Consider the following 17,343-nt stretch of genomic DNA (forward strand, 5'->3'; position numbering starts at 1 on the left):
TCTACCGATGACGCCATTACAGAGCGCAGCAACCATTGCAACAACAACAACAACCAACATGGCAGCAGCACTGGAAAAGGAATTGGATGATAGCAAGCTAAATTTTGCGATTTCGTCAGTCCTTAAAAAACTTAATGGCATCAATGAATTAAAACAGGAACAATCTGTGTGTTTAAAAGCCTTTTTAAGAGGTCAGGATGAATTCGCGGTGCTTCCCACCGGCTTTGGTAAGAGCTTAATTTACCTGCTCGCTCCTCTGGTGGCTACAGAAATGGGACTGCAAATCCTCTTGTTATTGTCGTTTGTCCGTTGGTCGCTCTTATGAAAGAGGCCGCAAAATGTGGTATTTCTGCCTTGCAACCTGGAGTGGACTCCGCAAAGGAAATACAGGAAGGACGAGGGACGATCAAGTAGTCCGGGGGCCTGGGTGCTCGACGACAAGCGGCAACAAATGACGACAAATGATATTGTCGCCGACGGTTAAGGATCGGTTGCTTGGAATTGTCGTTGACGAGGTCCATCTCACCCAAAAATGGTATGCACAACAATAACACACTGTTGTTTTCACTGGGAAGTGAACGCCGCCATGATTGTTGTTGGTATGGGGCACCTCCAGATTACGTCAATCTGCTTTGCTACTGTGATTGGTCAAAGAGTTTGATCATTGAGAACTAACAGCAACCAAACCAATCGGTTGGGGCAAGAAATTACGTCACCGAATCAGTGGTGGATAGGCTTGTGTCCAGAACCTTATGAATCGCCATGCAAATTCGAAGAGTGCTGAAAACTGCGATTCATAGGGGCTGGATACCAGGCTAGAAAAGATGTAGAGGACACACAAGACTATGAAAATTCCCAATGAGGATGTGCTATAACTGCAGTCTCGTGATGGCACTGTCTCCTTCTCAGATTGAAAAATTTCCCAGTTCAGAGATGTCTTCAATGTTCCTTAATTACAGATCAATGCTGAATGTCCCTGCAGAACTGACTGAACATAATAACAACATTATCATTGCTGTCAGCCAAAAATGTTCTTTCTCCAAAAAGTTAGCTCTTCGGGAGTTCAGTATAAGAGCCTGAGTCCTAGGGCCATGAAACTTACTGAGCCTCTGTAAACCGAGACAAAGACGCAAAAATGGATGCTATTGTGAACATCTCCATGAGAGTGATAAAGAGAACATTCTTGAGTTGGAGTTGGGTGAAGATGTCTCTTGCTCGTGGCTTTTTCCTCAGTGTTTCATATAGTTATACTGTACATGAAACACAGTGTCAGGAAGCTAATATTGCATTTGTGGGAGCTGCTGGAGTTTCAGACCCCCATGCTAAGGTGTGAAGGGGACACTTGTGTTATCATGAGAGCCTGAGCTTGGGAGGTGAAATTTGCATGCAAGTGTGTGCTAGTCTCTCAGTTCAAGCTGTCACAATTATATTGTCGTCTTCTGTGCTCAGAGACTTCTGTTCTGAGTTCTGAGTCTTGATTCCCAAAAGCTGGGACAGGGGTTCTTTCAGTCCCAGGCCCAAGTGAGGAATTTACTTTCTCACATGCGACTGCACATCACTGAAACACTTTCCTCTTCATACATGAGGACCCACCAGCAGTAAGCGAATGAGATATTTTGTAACTACCCCTATTTTAACAATCTAGGGCACAGCAAAATGGCTGGACTCAATGACATCACAGCCCGACTGCCTGCCTTGAGAGTGGAAGGATGAGGGTTTGATTGGGCCAAGTTACACAATCCTGGTAGCTGGATTTAAACAGGAACAGAGAATTAACACGCCATCATTTAATGGCTCTCTAAACAAGGAAAAAACATGTAAAGATCCTTTCTGGGTCACAAAGGGCTAAAAATGAAATTGATTTTTCCTTGCCTTTGTTTGTCCAGCCAAAGATGAAATTAATAGGAATTAGGTTGGATTTGGGATAAGATGTGTCAGACTAGCATCCAGTCCAAAGGTCAGGTGTGTGTATCAAGCTCACTTCCAAAAACAAGATATTGCCCATGGGTCATTGTGACTTGAATAAAGCTCTTACTCCCAAGATGCACTGCACTTTCCCATCTGATATTCATGATCAATCATCATGATAATACTCTCTGTAGTTTGTTAATGGGCAAGAAGTAGAAAGCTTTACTTCACACTAAATTAAGTATATCTATCTGTTAATTAATGCAGTAGTAACATTTCAGACCTGCGGCACACGTCAGTGACACACAAAAACGTGAAGGTACACCAAGTTATTCTTTGTCTGGAAAAGTTTCATACAGCCTTGTATAATCACAGGCTTTACAAGGTACAAAATGCATTAACCTAGAGGAAATACAGTATGTTTAGTTCTAACTGTCTTGGTTGTGATGAAGTTGATCTTTTTGTTTGACACCCAATTTCATGAACAAGGGCACACTTTTCATTCCAGGACAAACACCTGTACAGCTGTAATGAACATTGATTCAAATAAATAAATAAATAAGCAAACTCATTAATTAAAATATTTGTTCTTTTTATTTGGCACAACACAAAAGTGCTTTATGATAACACTGCCCATGATTAGTTTGGCATGAAAACAACCTCATGGTTCAATTATTGGTCTCATTCATTATGCTTTGAAATAAAACCTGTCCTTCAAACTGTTTAGAAATGTTACTCAAACAGTTGTTCTTTCGTTATTTTCTATTTCTTTCTTCTTCTTTTTTTTTTTACCACTCGGTAAGGCACAATATAACTGTAAAAACGTACATAATTTGGAGATAATTAAATTTTTGTGCAAATGTTTTTGGATTTTCAATCTGCTTTGGCTTTATTGTTCATTGTATTTAGGACTGAAAACAGGATGCATGACCCCACTGCAACACTGCAAAAAATGACAAACCTAGCAAGTAATTTTCACTTCTATTCAGGATTGTCAAGCCATTTCAAGATATTTTCGTCAAATTATTTTACCGCACTGGCAGATTGTTTGGCCAGTGTCAAGGAGTTACACTTTTTGAATGATAATGTCAAATAATTTGACTGGGAACATATTGAAATAAGCTTGATAACCCTTGATACAATATAAAATCACATGATGCACATATTAAAAATAAAATCTGAAATGTATTCTTTTTTGCAGTGTAGACATATGGGACCCTAGGTGAATTAAATGTATACCAAAGTACATCTTACTAAGTACAGAATCCCAATAAACCACAGAATGTTCTTACATAAATATGCTGGCTTTCTATCAAAGTACAAAAAAACACAGGTTCATCACCTTTCTTGAAATCAATAACTTATCCCTACAAATTGCATTTTTATTGTTATTATTGCAGACAGAACCCCCAGCTCATAATTTCACATTGTTTGGTCAGATATACAAGTAATTGTCATAACAGTTGAAAGCACAACAATACATTTTTCCATTTTTTCTTATAAAAAATGAATGAAAATAAAGAATCTTTGGTAGCTAAGCAAAAATAGAATAAAAAATGTCTATATATAAAAATGCATTGAAATACAATAAGTAACTTACAATAAGTAACAGGTTAACAGCTACAGCAAAGGGCCAACAAGGCGGAGAAATCCAGCTTTGACTTAATAAGGAACTGCGTATAAAAAGGACACTTCTATATTTTATATCACAAAAAGATCATAAATTACTTGAGACCTTCAGAATGCACCTCTCTTTGGACAGCATCCCGACACCTTTATCCAATGCAAAGAGAACCACTGAGGTATTTCATCTCCATTACTATACGTCAAGCATCATGCTGGACAACGGGAGAGACATAAAAGTGCATAGGAATTAAACTCATGTCCGCTCCTGGTCTATAGGAAACACAGGACGTGTTTCATTCCAAAATGTTGCTCCCTTCCAATCGGTGCCCTTATTCACATTCCTACTTTCAGGTAGTATTTTTTTCCCCACCAGGCCCCTCCCCTTGCAAGTGTTCAAGAAAGATTTTCACTTGGTCATTCAACACATTGCCAGGAAGCTACATTAAAGCCAGTCTAGGAGAAATTACAGATAGATGTAATCATCATTGATATGTGAAAGAAGGAAGAGAGCAAGGGCATGTGGAAGGTAAAATCACAAAAGTCTTTGGATTGGAACATGTCCACGATGTCCACTTGGTGGTTATCATTCATCTTGGTAGAAAGAAATACATTAACAACAATAGTGTTAAAACCTTTTTGAAACACACACTCATCATTCATATTAAAAAAGAAAAACATGGTCATTGTTTCTGTAGAAACAAAACAGTCACAGCAGCAATGATACACCGTCTCTCTTCTGGTCACATGACTTCACCAGGTCACCTGATCCGGTGGAGAGTATATCTACCAATCAGTGATCAGTTTGAGATTCTTCACTTTGTAAACGTTGAGAGAAATACTGCATTCACGTCATATGGGAATAACCACTGGAACGACTTGACCGTTCAAATCAATGACTTGGAAGTGTTCACAAATTCAAACCATCATGATTTTGGTTGCTGTTGATTTTGGTTGCTCATGATAATTATTTTCAGCCTTTCAAACTTAACACACATGCACTTAACACACAAAATGACTTCTGTGATAAAAATCATTCCTTTCAAATCATTCATTTTATTTGAAATAAATATATTATTCCCTACACTTAACAAAAGGTATTTCCTTGTTGGTGCTGTCAGAATCAGGTAGTCGGAGAAGCAGTATTTACCACCTGAAAGCTGAGGTGAACAGTATTTTCAAGGAGGAAGCTTGGATCTTTCCCATATGACACGAGTGCAGCAAAAGAAAGAGAGCAGCTGTCCATTTCCCGGCCCTTTCTGCACCCCTTGACCCTTTCTAAATCTCCCTCCCAGATTTAAAAACACTGGATAGGTGTACAGCAAATATTCCCCCAGAAAATGTACTCAATTGGGTGGAAAGGCCTCGTAAACAGTATTTAGACCATGTGACATTAAAATACTCTATTTAACCAATGCAAGATATATTCTTGTGGACTGGGTGCTCATTTTTGAAGGCAGCACCGTTGTACGCACCTATTCACTAGATCCACACAGACCATCTGCATACTTGTGGGGATATGCAAAAGTCTGGCAGGGCAACATCACTAACAATCTAAAAATATGTGGTTTTGGGAATCTGCAAGTGGGTATCCTGCTAACGTGTTATTTCCTGTTTTTTTCTTTCTCTGTGTTAGGGAAAAACACTTATGCTTTCTTATGGTATGGTATCATAAGCAAGGGCTCTTTACCACAATCCTTATGCCATATAGAAGGCAAACACATCCATCAGGGAATGGCAGGTGGGAGTTTTGGTTTCACTAAATGTCACAGCTTCCACTTGGAGCATTTTGTGGTGATCTTTTTGCGTCCCTCATTTCATTCATTTGGCAACATGCAGATTGGAGTTTTAGTTACACAAACATTTATTGGTGGCAGAACTGCTTTGGAGTCAGAAATGATCTCATTGGTTGAGTTAAAACTCAAGGGGCGGAGCCACAGATCTACAGTTTTTCCGGCTAAGTAACGTTAGACTGAAGCCCAGTGAAAAAGACAAGGGTAAGAGGTAGCTAATGTTATGAAGCCTAGCACTCTTGCTACGAACTGCAATAAATTCAATCCAGCCAAACTAAGTTGTCTAGGTTGGCTAGTTAGCCTACAGTAGCTGACCTTCAACTAGCCACTCCTGTAGCAGTCTAAGTAAGCTAATTAGCTAGTCTGCTGGTGTTTCAAGATCATGAATGCCATGGTCATGAATGGATGGAAAAAGTCAATGCCCTTTATATTTTTTTATTTATATTTTGACCAGAGTTCTGTCTTTGCCATTCAAGTTTGCCAGTTAGCTAACTTGCGCTCTGAAAAACCTGTGGTTCTTTGGCTCCATCCACAGAGGTTTAACTCAATCAATAAGATTATTTCTGCCTTGGGAGCAGCTCTGCCTCCAAAAAATGTTTATATAAGTACAACATGGTGTGAGTGAAAGCAACCCATAAAGAGAGTTCAGTGGTAAATGGTGATTACTGTCTGTGTGTCATACATCCAGCACCATATCATAGTGTGGTTCCTTCTTCCTCTTCCCACACTTATTTATCAGCACTGAATACAATGTCAGAAGCATGACCCAGTAACTGGCATACACAATTGCCCCTATGATGAGAACAATCTTCTCTGATTCAGGAAAAGGTTTTCTAGTCTCCTGGATTACCGTGTAGATAATCCCAATGAAGAGGATGGTGAACCAAACTGATATGGGAACCAGACCGATGAAGTTCACCACGATTGTTTTCCTCCCCGAGGTCCCCCATCCAGCTTTATTGATCGTTGCTATTGCAAACATTTTGGCTGGCAACAGGCTTGACATGTACAATACAGAATAGAACGACATGAACACCATGACAATGTTACCTCGGAGGCAGCTGGCGAATGAGGACTTGATCAGTGCCACTGCCTGGACAATAAGTAGGAATAACAGAATATTCCAGAGCCTTCCTTGGTAGAAGAGTTGTATTGCAGTGGCGATGAGGAAAAATGGGAAGAACCCTGTGATCACGGCCTCATAGGTCATCCACAGATGGTGCTTGTGGAACCACATGGAGTTGTAGAGCCACTCTCTGAAATACGACTTACTCCATCGAGTCTGCTGGTTGAGCCAGCGCAGGTACGTGATTGGCGTCTCGGTGAGGCATTTTGACCGTGCCGTGTATTTTGTTGCGTACCCGAGGCTGAGGACCCTGTTCGTCAGATGGCGGTCATCCCCAAAACTGCAGTGGGACCCCATGAAGGTCTGGTTGTACCAGTCCTCAACGAACTCATGCAGGAGGGAGTTCCGGTACATTCCTAAGGGCCCACTGATGCACTGGACACAGCCGAAGTAGGACTGGCACGCCCGCTCAATGTTGAAGGCCATCCAGTACCGTACACTGCTCAGGAAGGAGATCCACGACTCATACTTATTTAGGATCTAGGTAGAGAACAATAGGTGAGAAAGAGCAAAAGGAGGGTTGAAATAAGAGGACATAAGATTCATATAATTTAAAAAGCTTGCAAATCTTGAAGCACAACTATATAACCATTTTCAAGATTCCAAACATTCTTACTTGCAGCAAGCAATAAAGTTGAAAACTTTAACTTTATAACTCTACCTGTACATCTCCTCCAACGCCTCCCACCATGGGGTCTTCCTCTAGAACCTTGACCATCTCCACCGATGATGCTGGGTCCAGCATGGTGTCAGAGTCACACACCTACGTGAAGCACACAAAACACAGTGAGTTACCTGTATTTTAAACCGAGGATCAAAGTTTTCCGGGCATACAATTATCATACAATCACACAACTTGAAGATAGCACGCACTTTACCTGGCAGACGCATTCCAGCGCCCAATATAATTTAGATTAGATTAGATCAAAGCCAAAGCCTCCCCCTGCACCTTCTGGTATATTAGGGAGATTCAAGTTTTTCATTCTGTGTGTTAATTTTAGCGAAATAATGCTAACTGAGAGATACAAAATCAGTCCATATCGCTATTTGTCCATCAATAGACATATTTTTGTGAGATCACAGAGAAATGTTCTGATGTAGCTTATGACAATGTGTCCTAGCCACTTCTTCTCTTTTTCACTTCTTATTGCACCATTAGATTGTGAACAAAGCATTTAAATGTTTCCTGTATGGCATGTATGGCACCCTGGTTAATGTGATTTGCTTCATGCTGGTCAATGTGAGTGTGATTTGGGAAGTTATTATTATGTAGATGAAGTCAGGCCTAATTGAGGACTGATGGTTTATGAGATTTCACAAGGCTCTCTCTCTCTCTCCCCCCCCCCCTCATTTATTTCTTATCTCTATAAATGGCAGTATTTCTACCAAACAAAATCAGATGATGAAAACAATGGTAGAGCCCATTCACTATTAACAATAAGATTGAACACATCTGTTACAAGACACAGCTTGGAGATGACAGTAAAATGCAACCCTGTCCCTCTTTTGATAAAATATTGAAGATTACTGGCAGGATTACTGGCAGCATTGCAGTGAATTGTTTTGAAATCTCTGTTAAATAAGTGGGTTCTGGCAGGCTGTAGCCAATTGCAGCTGTTAGATAGCATCATGGTAGATGGTAGACATCAATCTCCTTCTTTCTAATGCACAACTGTTTAAAACTAATCAAGTGTTATTATGTAAAGTTGATTTTTGTGCAATTTTACCCATCATTCAAGTCGTCTCTCTTAACACCATCAGTTACGTAAACATTATAGAACAAATGTGACTTGATGGTACTTGACACTAATGAAATGTTTGACTGGGCACTCTATACTACTTCTTCCATGTTTAAATATTTGATTACAGCTCTTCAGGAACAGCAATTATAGAGCCTTACCAAATAAATTTCTAGCAGTGCTGAAAAAGGCTCCCGCATGACTATAGCCAAAGAAAAGATTTTGATGTTGAAGTCTTTGAGTTTGAGAGTGTAATCTGTAACATTAATCCTAAACCTAAAATTGACTATAGTTTTTGTTTCAACTTAATTGCACTCTGCTGCACACTAAAGCCCACAGATCATGATCTACCATACTGTGCTTTACAACACACAAATTAAATTTAAAGTTTATTAGAATGTCAAAGCTCAATCAAAAATCGTGAGTCCAATTAATCACAATTAATTGTCAATGGAGAAGACTTTGTCTCTTCATCACATTCGAACATTGTCACTCTGGATTCTGGTTTGGGAAACAGTTTGTGAATTCTGTTTTATTGTAGAGCTTCCCATCAATGTTGACAGGAGCTTTCAGAGACTGAGGACTGCGCTAACGTGGGGCCTACCCATAAAAATGTGGATACAATAAACTGACCTAGGTTGTTACATACAAAAACAAAGACCAATGACGTGAATTCACTAATGCAACACTGCTGCATCATTTGCAGGATTATATTTTATGAACTATTCTATCTTTCTTTGGCAAGCTTCAGTTGGACAATTCTGAAAGTTTTTGTCTAATCTAAAGCATTGGTATTGTAAATGAAATGCAATTGGTGTATGCTTGGACCGTAAATTGTATCCAGACAGTTGCAATGGGCATACAGAGTTATGCAACAACCAACTTTTCAGTGCTGTATCATATTCTATACGCATGCCAGGGGAAGTCAAAGCAAATTACAGTCATGAAACCATCTAGGTGGGAGAATAGCCTCCGGGAAAATGGCTGTCAATCATCAAGGGGTCGGCCATGACCTGACCTGGGCCTGAAATAATCTGGTTTGAGAAGACCCCATGCTGGGTTTGACACACAGAATCTCTTGTTTCCTGAAATAATCTATCAGCCGTGTTCCTTATGAATTGGGTGGGGTGGCAGTAGTTTAAAGAAGCAGACTTGTAATCAAAAGGCTGTTGGTTTGAGTTACACCGGCTGGGAAAACCTCAGCAGGAAAGGTGAATGATTACCACTGAGGTACACTTGAACAAGGCACTTAACCCATAACTTCTGCAGTGGAGCTGCTCAGAAGAGTGTTTCTGTTCCCAGATGTGGAAATGAATAAAGGTGAAACAGGGTATTACAGCAACATCAGACCAAAATGCAGCCAAAATGATTCATGTCCTTGGTGTCCTTCAGGAAATTCATCATAGGTTGCTAAAATATGACAACAGTAAACCAAAACAAAATGTTATGTTGTACCAGTATTATGAAAAATTTGATGCAAATATTTACTCCACTTTTCAGTTCTCCAGTTGTCCCTTTGGAATTAATTTAGTTTAAAGAACAAAACATGGAATTATAGATATTTTGGTCAGTTGTCTTAGGTGGGGTTGACTTTGTGTGGTAAATGAGTTCAAATCTAAATAGTATTTTCATGGTGCTCATTTACAAAAGCACTTAAGCATTTAGGTAGTAATCTAACTGACGCTAAAAAAAGAGTTCCAAATAAACAAATGTTTCACATATCCCACAATACTGCATGACATGACCGCCGGACGCATGTCACTTGGTGGAGTTGCATAAAGATTACCTTTCACCATTATTCCCCTCCTAAGGACTGCAGTACACTGAGCTTGTTTCATTGATTTTGACTAAGGACATTAAGCCACTAAATCTTAAATTGGCCTCTTGCAGTGTTTTATTCAGCCTGCCTTAGGCTGCTGTGACTTGAAAATAATACATAAAGTAGCCTGTAGCCTTGTACGAAGTTAGAATTGTCTTATGCAAGTTAAACCTTAAGCTGTTGAAGGCACCAGTTTCTCCATCTAATAAATGTTTGCCAAATTTAACCTTTCTGTGACCCAAGTTTGGGCCTCAACCCAGACTCTGAATACCACTGATGAGGATGATGTAACACTCAGCTCTCTGAAAAAGATCTGTTATTACACTTAGTCATCAGCTACTGCTGCCCTTTTTCATGCTACACTACACGACACGATGCACACAGCCACCGTCCACCTAAACCGGACACAAAAGACTCTTTGTGGACCCCATATTTGACTTGGCAAATTCCCCGCTCCAGCCATCTCTTCATCCCTCTATCCCTTCTTCGTCCCTCCATCCCCAACTCACACTCCCGTGTGTTACCTGCTTATAGCCTGAATCTCTCCCACAATCTAGCTTTCATTCACTCCCTCACTCCCTCCTGCCATCCTTCCTCAGATGTTAGCTGTCCTAATCTTACCTGTGTGTGCATACACCCACCCTTTCACACACACACACACACACACACACACACACACACACACACACACACACACACACACAGATACACATGAGTGAATCCCCTACCTGTTTATAATGGTGTCTAATTTACACACACAGGCTCACAGACACACATGAATGGTAGCGTGTGAACACATGCTGTCTCTTTTTTCTCTGTCTCTCTTTTTTCTTTTTTTTTGAGACTCCTTGTATCCTTTCCTTCCTTCCCAGGTTTCCTTGTGCCTACTTCTGCCCTTTAGTTATTCCCTCTCTTTGTCTCTCTATCCATTCATCCCCCAATCCATATGTTACTATTTCACATCCATTCCCCATCTTTCCCCTTGCCCCTGCTCTTCTCCTTTTCCCCTTACCAATATTCCTCCCATCCCATCCCTCCCTCTATCCCTCTCTCTATTCGCAGTCTTACCTGCACATAGTCCACGCTCCTCCCCAGTGCTTTGAAGGCTGTGTACATGACCTCTCTCTTCCCTCCCCACTTCTGCATGATGCAGATACACTTGTTGTTCAGCACCACTCTGGAGATTTGCTGGAGACTCTCGGCGTAGCTCTCGTCCGTCTCCTCGGGCCCTTTGAAGTGATAGTTACTCCTCCACACGAACGTAGCCGATTTGTCCCATCCCATGATCTCTTTGAATATCTCCATCATGTATAAGTCATCATCTGTGTTCCCGTCGATCACCATGATCACTTTGATCCCCGGGTAGGTCAGCCTTTTCACCGATACCAGACACTTCCTCAGGTAGTTTGGGTCCTCTTGATACGCTGCAATGCACAACGCCAAGGATTTATTCAGTTTGATCGGTGTCTCTAAAGACCGCCTCATGTTCCGGTGTTCTAAGAGCGCAAAGAGGCTCTGGATAATGAGGTGGATGACCAAGATGGCACCGTACAGCCCGAAGGAGACATGGTTGCGGGCTGTGGTGAAGAACTGGTAGCCCATGATGTAGGCTGTGGAGATGCCCACCAGGAGGGACACGCCAAACATGGTGGTCCCGAATATCCGCAGGTAGGAGAGGACCTTGTGGCATCTCATCTATGGACAAAATGTGGAGAAAAGAGGGTGAATGTGGTGATTGTGGTACAAAAAAATAACTGATATAGGCACATAAATGACATTGGGCTGACACTGAACTGAAGTTATTAATTTCTCTTACATGCACTTCTATTCAACAGGAGAAGAAAGCCCCCACTAACCATTTTATGATTTTACATAATATTGTAATTGGTGAGAACTGAAAGAATTGTATGAATGAGAAAGAGGAACAGCAATGGGTACAGTGAGAGGTGGAAAAGGGAAAATGAAAACATTCTTTATGTTCTCATGTATACAGTAATTTAGAACCACAGACACATGATGACAAGCATCATACATAGAATACTTTCATTTCATTAACAAGACTAGGATTCATGAAGCTTTGATAAGATGTATGAGAAATGCTTATTCTACTGCTTTGTCAACATAATGCATCACCATAACACCACACAACGATTGCACATACTCTGCTCTGGCACGCACAACCTTGTTTTATTACAACAAAACCAGGTTGAGAAAGCAGTAAAGTTTCCCCTCCCTTCTTTATTCCCTCCTTCCCTCTCTCCCTCCATCTACCCCTCCCCAAAATCCCCGTCTAAATGTCAGACAGTTGTGAGTAGCCGATTGTTCCAACTCTCTTTAGTGCGGGTGGGCGCACATTACAAGATTTCTTGACCTAATTAACCAACAAACTGGCCACCCTTGCCAAATGTCCAAGATCCAAGTGTGCCGTGAATACTTATGAGGAACAATTATGACGAGTGATTTCACTCCAGTCGTCTAAAGCCAGGTTTGTGAACATTTTCACTCTCATCTAGGGACCCTGGCCCATATTGCAACTCTTTTTATGTGAGGACCAGAAGAAGAACGCCCCCTGTGTCTCAACTCCAAGCTACAGTATTTCATTAATAAGGGCCCTGGTGAACCAAATCTTCTGGTCAGAGTCTTGAAGTCCTAAGCAGTCCAGCCCTGCTTATGTTGCTACCGCCATCTGTTTGGCAGACCAGCGGAGACCCACTCAGCGTGGCTCAGCTCGGCTCAACGCAATGCGGACCACCCTGTGATGTCATCTGTTTATATCTCCGTGGGAAGAGGAAGAAAAGAGCTTTTAGATTTTAAAATGCTGCACGTGTGCTTCGTCCCTCCTGTGTCTCCCAAAGCCCTCCCCTGACAGTATGTCAAGAATATATTTATGCAGTAACTGCTTCATTAGATAGTATTCAGTGGCGAGAGAGAGAGAGAGGGGAGATTATGCTGTCAAGATTATATTTATGTAAAATATGATTTATTAGCAAACAGTGGAAAGTGACAGGAAAGATGGGAGAGAAATGGTGGGACTGCATGCAAGGGTTCGACTCCTTGACATTATGAAAGTTATGATATGCTTCTTTGATCACTAAATCACTAGGACGCCCCCTTGTGGGACAGTATTTAAAGGATACCTCAGCATTTTGAAAAGTGTTTTCAGAATAAACTCTTAAATTGTAGTTTGCTGTACTGGCACTGATGCCACTTGGTGCACAATCGATACATGTCATTACATACCATATATCATATCATATCATGATTTCATATCATTACATGTAAGTAAATTGCGGGGATGGCTTTGAGTGTATTGTCATAGTCATGGCAAGCAATGCAGTCAGTAGACTAAGCCCAACAGTGTCTGTGGTTTGGCAGCAGTTCACACCACACCTAAACTCACAAGACAGAGGGAGGGACGGGGAGAGAGAGTAGCATGGACAAAGAGAGAACAACAGAAAGAGTTGTAAAAGAAGCTGGGGAGCAAAAAAGGAAGAACAAGAGTAACACAGGACAGAGAAAGAGAAGGAAAGAGAAGCCGGTAAATATGAGGAGGAAAAAAAAGGACAGATACAGATATCCGGATAACTGATGTAGAGGGAGCAAGGGAGAGAAAGAACTACAGGGGAAAAACAAAGCAATAGAGAAACTGAAAGAAAACAGTGTGGAAGAGAGATAGAGAACGAGAAGAGAGAGGCAGAGCTCTACATTATTTTATTTGAAACACAGAGATACAACAGAGCGAACGAGAGAGGAACACACACACCCCTTGGCTCAGACATAATGCCCTGTTCATTTGATCGTTGGATGAGAAGGCCACAACCAGTGTAGCAGGCCTCCTCTGGCACGTGGCGAGCCTCTTAACGTCAGCCGCTCATTTACAAGACCCCTGACACACACACTACACACACACACACACACACACACACACTATAAAAGCTTATTACACCAGGGCAGAGAGAGAGAGAGAGAAAGAGAGAGGAGTGTGTATTTGTGTGAACATGCACATGTTTGTTGGTGTGTTGGTTTCTGAGGAGCTGAGAGTGCACTTCACCTTAGACCTCCTTCAGCTTGTGTGTGTGTCTGTGTGTGTGTGTGTGGGGGGGGGGGGGGTCTGTGTGTGTGTAATGCATTAAAACTATATGAGGAAGGCAGTGCAGAATAAACTCCATCACCCCGTCTCCCTCCATCAACTCAGAATGAACTCAGCTACTGCTTACGTAGCAAAAAACACTGAGAACATTTTTTTCACATAATGATATAATCAAAAGAATACATATATAATGCTTTATGAATGTTTTTAAATACTCATGTTCACTCAGTTGGTAATGTTTGCAGCTCACAATGTACACTCTATTGTCAAAATCCTTGGTATTGGGACAGCGAGCTAACATGGAGGCCGGTAAAGAATCAAAAGTTGTTTAGCTAGTCTTTTGATATGAAATCCATATTACACTGTCAAGGAATTAAAAGCAACAAAGGCTAAATGTTGCTCACTGTGTTTGGACGTTTGACTGCAGGTTGCTGTCCTGTGTCATTTTGTGTTGTGTTATATGTATAAAGTATATAAAAAGAGCTGCCAATATTACATGATGTCTTTAGATATGCACTTAGTATTTGACTCTGTGTTTATTACTTTGTAATTGCTTGTTCATTTATGATCCGCACTTTAATGATATGTCATGCTCTCTCTGGTTTAATGTTTGCGGTTGAACTGCAAAACCAAACTGTGAAATCGAATTCACTTCACGTTCCACAGGGATAAACCTTTCGCTGTTCTCTCACGGAAGACCCGCTGAATGCTGTCTTTCACTGAGCTGCAAAAAGACACTCAAATTGAGATTATGAACAAAAAGCAAAATCTATCACTTTTGGGTTTTTAAGAGCAACTAAAGTTCTAAATCAGTAAACTCACTAAGCTAACTAAATCAGTGGATTATTGGGTGGCTAACTTTCCATCATACCCTCTTGGAAGGAGGATTCAATGCAAAAAACAGGTCAGACATTAGGAGAGCAGTCAGTGAAATGATCAGCTTTGCTCTTCATTATGTCTTATACGCCCATTTCCAGGGATGATCTGATGCAAAGCGCCTTCGTAAAACCAAGGTCAGGCTCACAATTAGTTCCGGCTGTAGAGAGTTTAACTGTAGAGTAATAATGAGTCTAAAGTTGGTCCCAGCAGCCTCAGAGAGATAAAGCCTCTTAATCAGGGGAGTATCTGTGACAGTGGTGAAGTGGTGTCATCGGCACAAGTGGATGATGTCACTTTGGCGCAGGGTGTATGCGTGCGTCTGTGTGTGTCTGCATACGTATAAGTGTATGTGCGCGGGCCAGTGTGTGAGCGTGTCTGTGTGTCTGTGAAGTTGAAGGTGTCATCAACACATGTGGATGACATCACCCCAGTGTTGTGTTTATGTGTGTGTTCGTATCTTGGCACATGTGAGTGATATAACCCCATCACTATCTCCCGTGCTTTGCTTTGCTTTGCTTTGCGTGTGTGTGTGTGTGTGTGTGTGTGTGTGTGTCTCCAACCGTATGGTGACCTTGGGCTGGATGCTTTAGCAGTCTCACTCTGACGTAAATTGAGTATTCTCCTGAGGAAAACTCCCACTGGCTCTGTCTCAGAGATAACATTACACTAATGTTAAATGTTGGGAGGATGGATGATAAATGAACTGGTGGGTGAACAGACAGATGAATAGATAACGAATGAATGGATAAATGTATAGATAAATGATGATTAAGCAGTCTTACTCTGATATAAGAGAATACTGAAGACAGGAACTCCCTCTTTCTGCAGTTATTTTAAAAGAGGGCGCAATCGAATAGATAGATGGACGGATGAATGAGTGAATGAATCAATAAATAGTTGAGTAGTCTCACTCTGGATCCTCTGGGGGGAAACTCCATCTGGCTGTGTTTGAAATAACATTACCGTCCCAGCTCTACTGAGAATAGACAGATGAGTGGATGTTTTTGGGGGCGGCAGTAGCCTGGAGGTCGCAAGGTCGCTAGTTTGAATCCCCGGACTGGCTGGGAAAATATGGGAGGGGAAAGTGAATGAGTAACGCTCTCTCCTTCCTCAACAACCACTGTCACTATCAATTTTAAACAAGAGTAGTGTGACCATATGGGATCCCACTGTCTGAGGCTGGGATCATACTTAATGTATTGAATATGTTAACTGATGGAAGTCCCTTCTTTTCAAATTAGACATTTTATCTGTTTTTACATTACATTACATTACATTATGTAATTTGGCAGACACTTTTGTCCAAAGCGACTTACAAGTAAGTGCATTTTGTCAACATTATTTTGTTTTTAGTGTCTGTGAAGTTAACATGACAAAAACATTTAGTCAGTGAATCACAAAGTTGCAATATTTATGTTGTAATATAAGGAATAGCTGGATGAATGAATGGTTGAAGGGATGATGGGTGGTTGGTTTAGCAGTGTCACTGAGATGTATTAAGACACTCCGAGATAACACGATAGTGAAACAGATAGGGAGACACTGTTGCACTGAACCAAAACAGATGAATCACCTGCAAGACATTTTCTTTTTCCACATGTCCTGACTGGGGCCCACAGCTTCAAGTATTGTCTCTGGCCTTACTCATGGTGGTTTTTACCCTACTTAGGAAGATCTTAGGAAGGGTTAATGCCTGTCAACTACGACCAGGACCCACTCACCCTGGGATCTAAGATTATTTAAACATAGTGCCCCTGGTATGTGGGGACCCAAAAGAAACATATAAGAGATATATGATATTATTTAATAACAGTATAAAAAAAGTATAAATTAGTGACTTATTATAGTCAGGGGAATCACCACATGGTATAATAACCTAACGTATGTTACGTGGCAGTGCAGAGCGGTCTGATATATATGTTGGTTGTCTGGGTAAATGTGAATGCCATTAAGTCTGGACGTTGCTGCTCAAGGCTGGCCATGTGTGCATAGATGTGTGTGTGTGTGTGTGTGTGCAAGCATCGGACGTTTATGTACTCAGCCTGTACAGTATGTGTTTGTGTCTGTGTGTGTGTGTGTGTGTGTGTGTGTGCGTGCACTGTAGAGAGGAAGGGAGGGCTTGACTCAACACATAGGAGAGCAGGAAAGTGGAATCCTCGTCAGCAGGGAAAGATCCCAGTTACAAGGCCTTTGACGGAACATAAAACATAACAAGGCTCGCCAGAGCGTGTGTGTTTGTGTTTGTGTGAGTGTGTGTGTGTCTTTACTGTATGCTCCTCACCAGATGGTGTAAATCTGAAGCAGAGCCAAGAAAGACAGAGTGCTGGCCTGTGCTAAGCAAAGAAAGAAACCTACATCTTTATGTT

The 17,343-nt window shown here is 41.2% G+C and overlaps 1 protein-coding gene across 1 annotated transcript; it reads right to left on the reverse strand.

The window, feature by feature from the left end:
* Positions 1-6,000: 6,000 nt before the first annotated feature.
* Positions 6,001-11,703, reverse strand: has2 (hyaluronan synthase 2). The gene is made up of 3 exons (XM_071520973.1): positions 11,077-11,703; positions 7,112-7,213; positions 6,001-6,930 (listed from the first exon to the last, which is right to left on the reverse strand). The coding sequence occupies exons 1-3, from the start codon at positions 11,701-11,703 to the stop codon at positions 6,001-6,003; spliced, it is 1,659 nt and encodes a 552-aa protein (XP_071377074.1).
* Positions 11,704-17,343: the final 5,640 nt, after the last annotated feature.

The sequence above is a fragment of the Centroberyx affinis genome, unplaced genomic scaffold (genome assembly GCF_046629955.1).
Source record: "Centroberyx affinis isolate AG114_WGS23_722 - 3 ecotype Tasmania unplaced genomic scaffold, CSIRO-AGI_Caff_v1 ptg000074l_1, whole genome shotgun sequence".
Lineage (NCBI taxonomy): Eukaryota > Metazoa > Chordata > Actinopteri > Beryciformes > Berycidae > Centroberyx > Centroberyx affinis.

Coding starts and splice junctions, on each gene's coding strand:
- has2 (XM_071520973.1), bottom strand. CDS start 11,703: ATGAGATGCCACAAGGTCCTCTCCTACCTGCGGATATTCGGGACCACC. Junction 7,214..11,076: donor GGAGCGTGGACTATGTGCAG/GTAAGACTGCGA, acceptor TGCTTCACGTAG/GTGTGTGACTCTGACACCAT. Junction 6,931..7,111: donor GCGTTGGAGGAGATGTACAG/GTAGAGTTATAA, acceptor TTCTCTACCTAG/ATCCTAAATAAGTATGAGTC.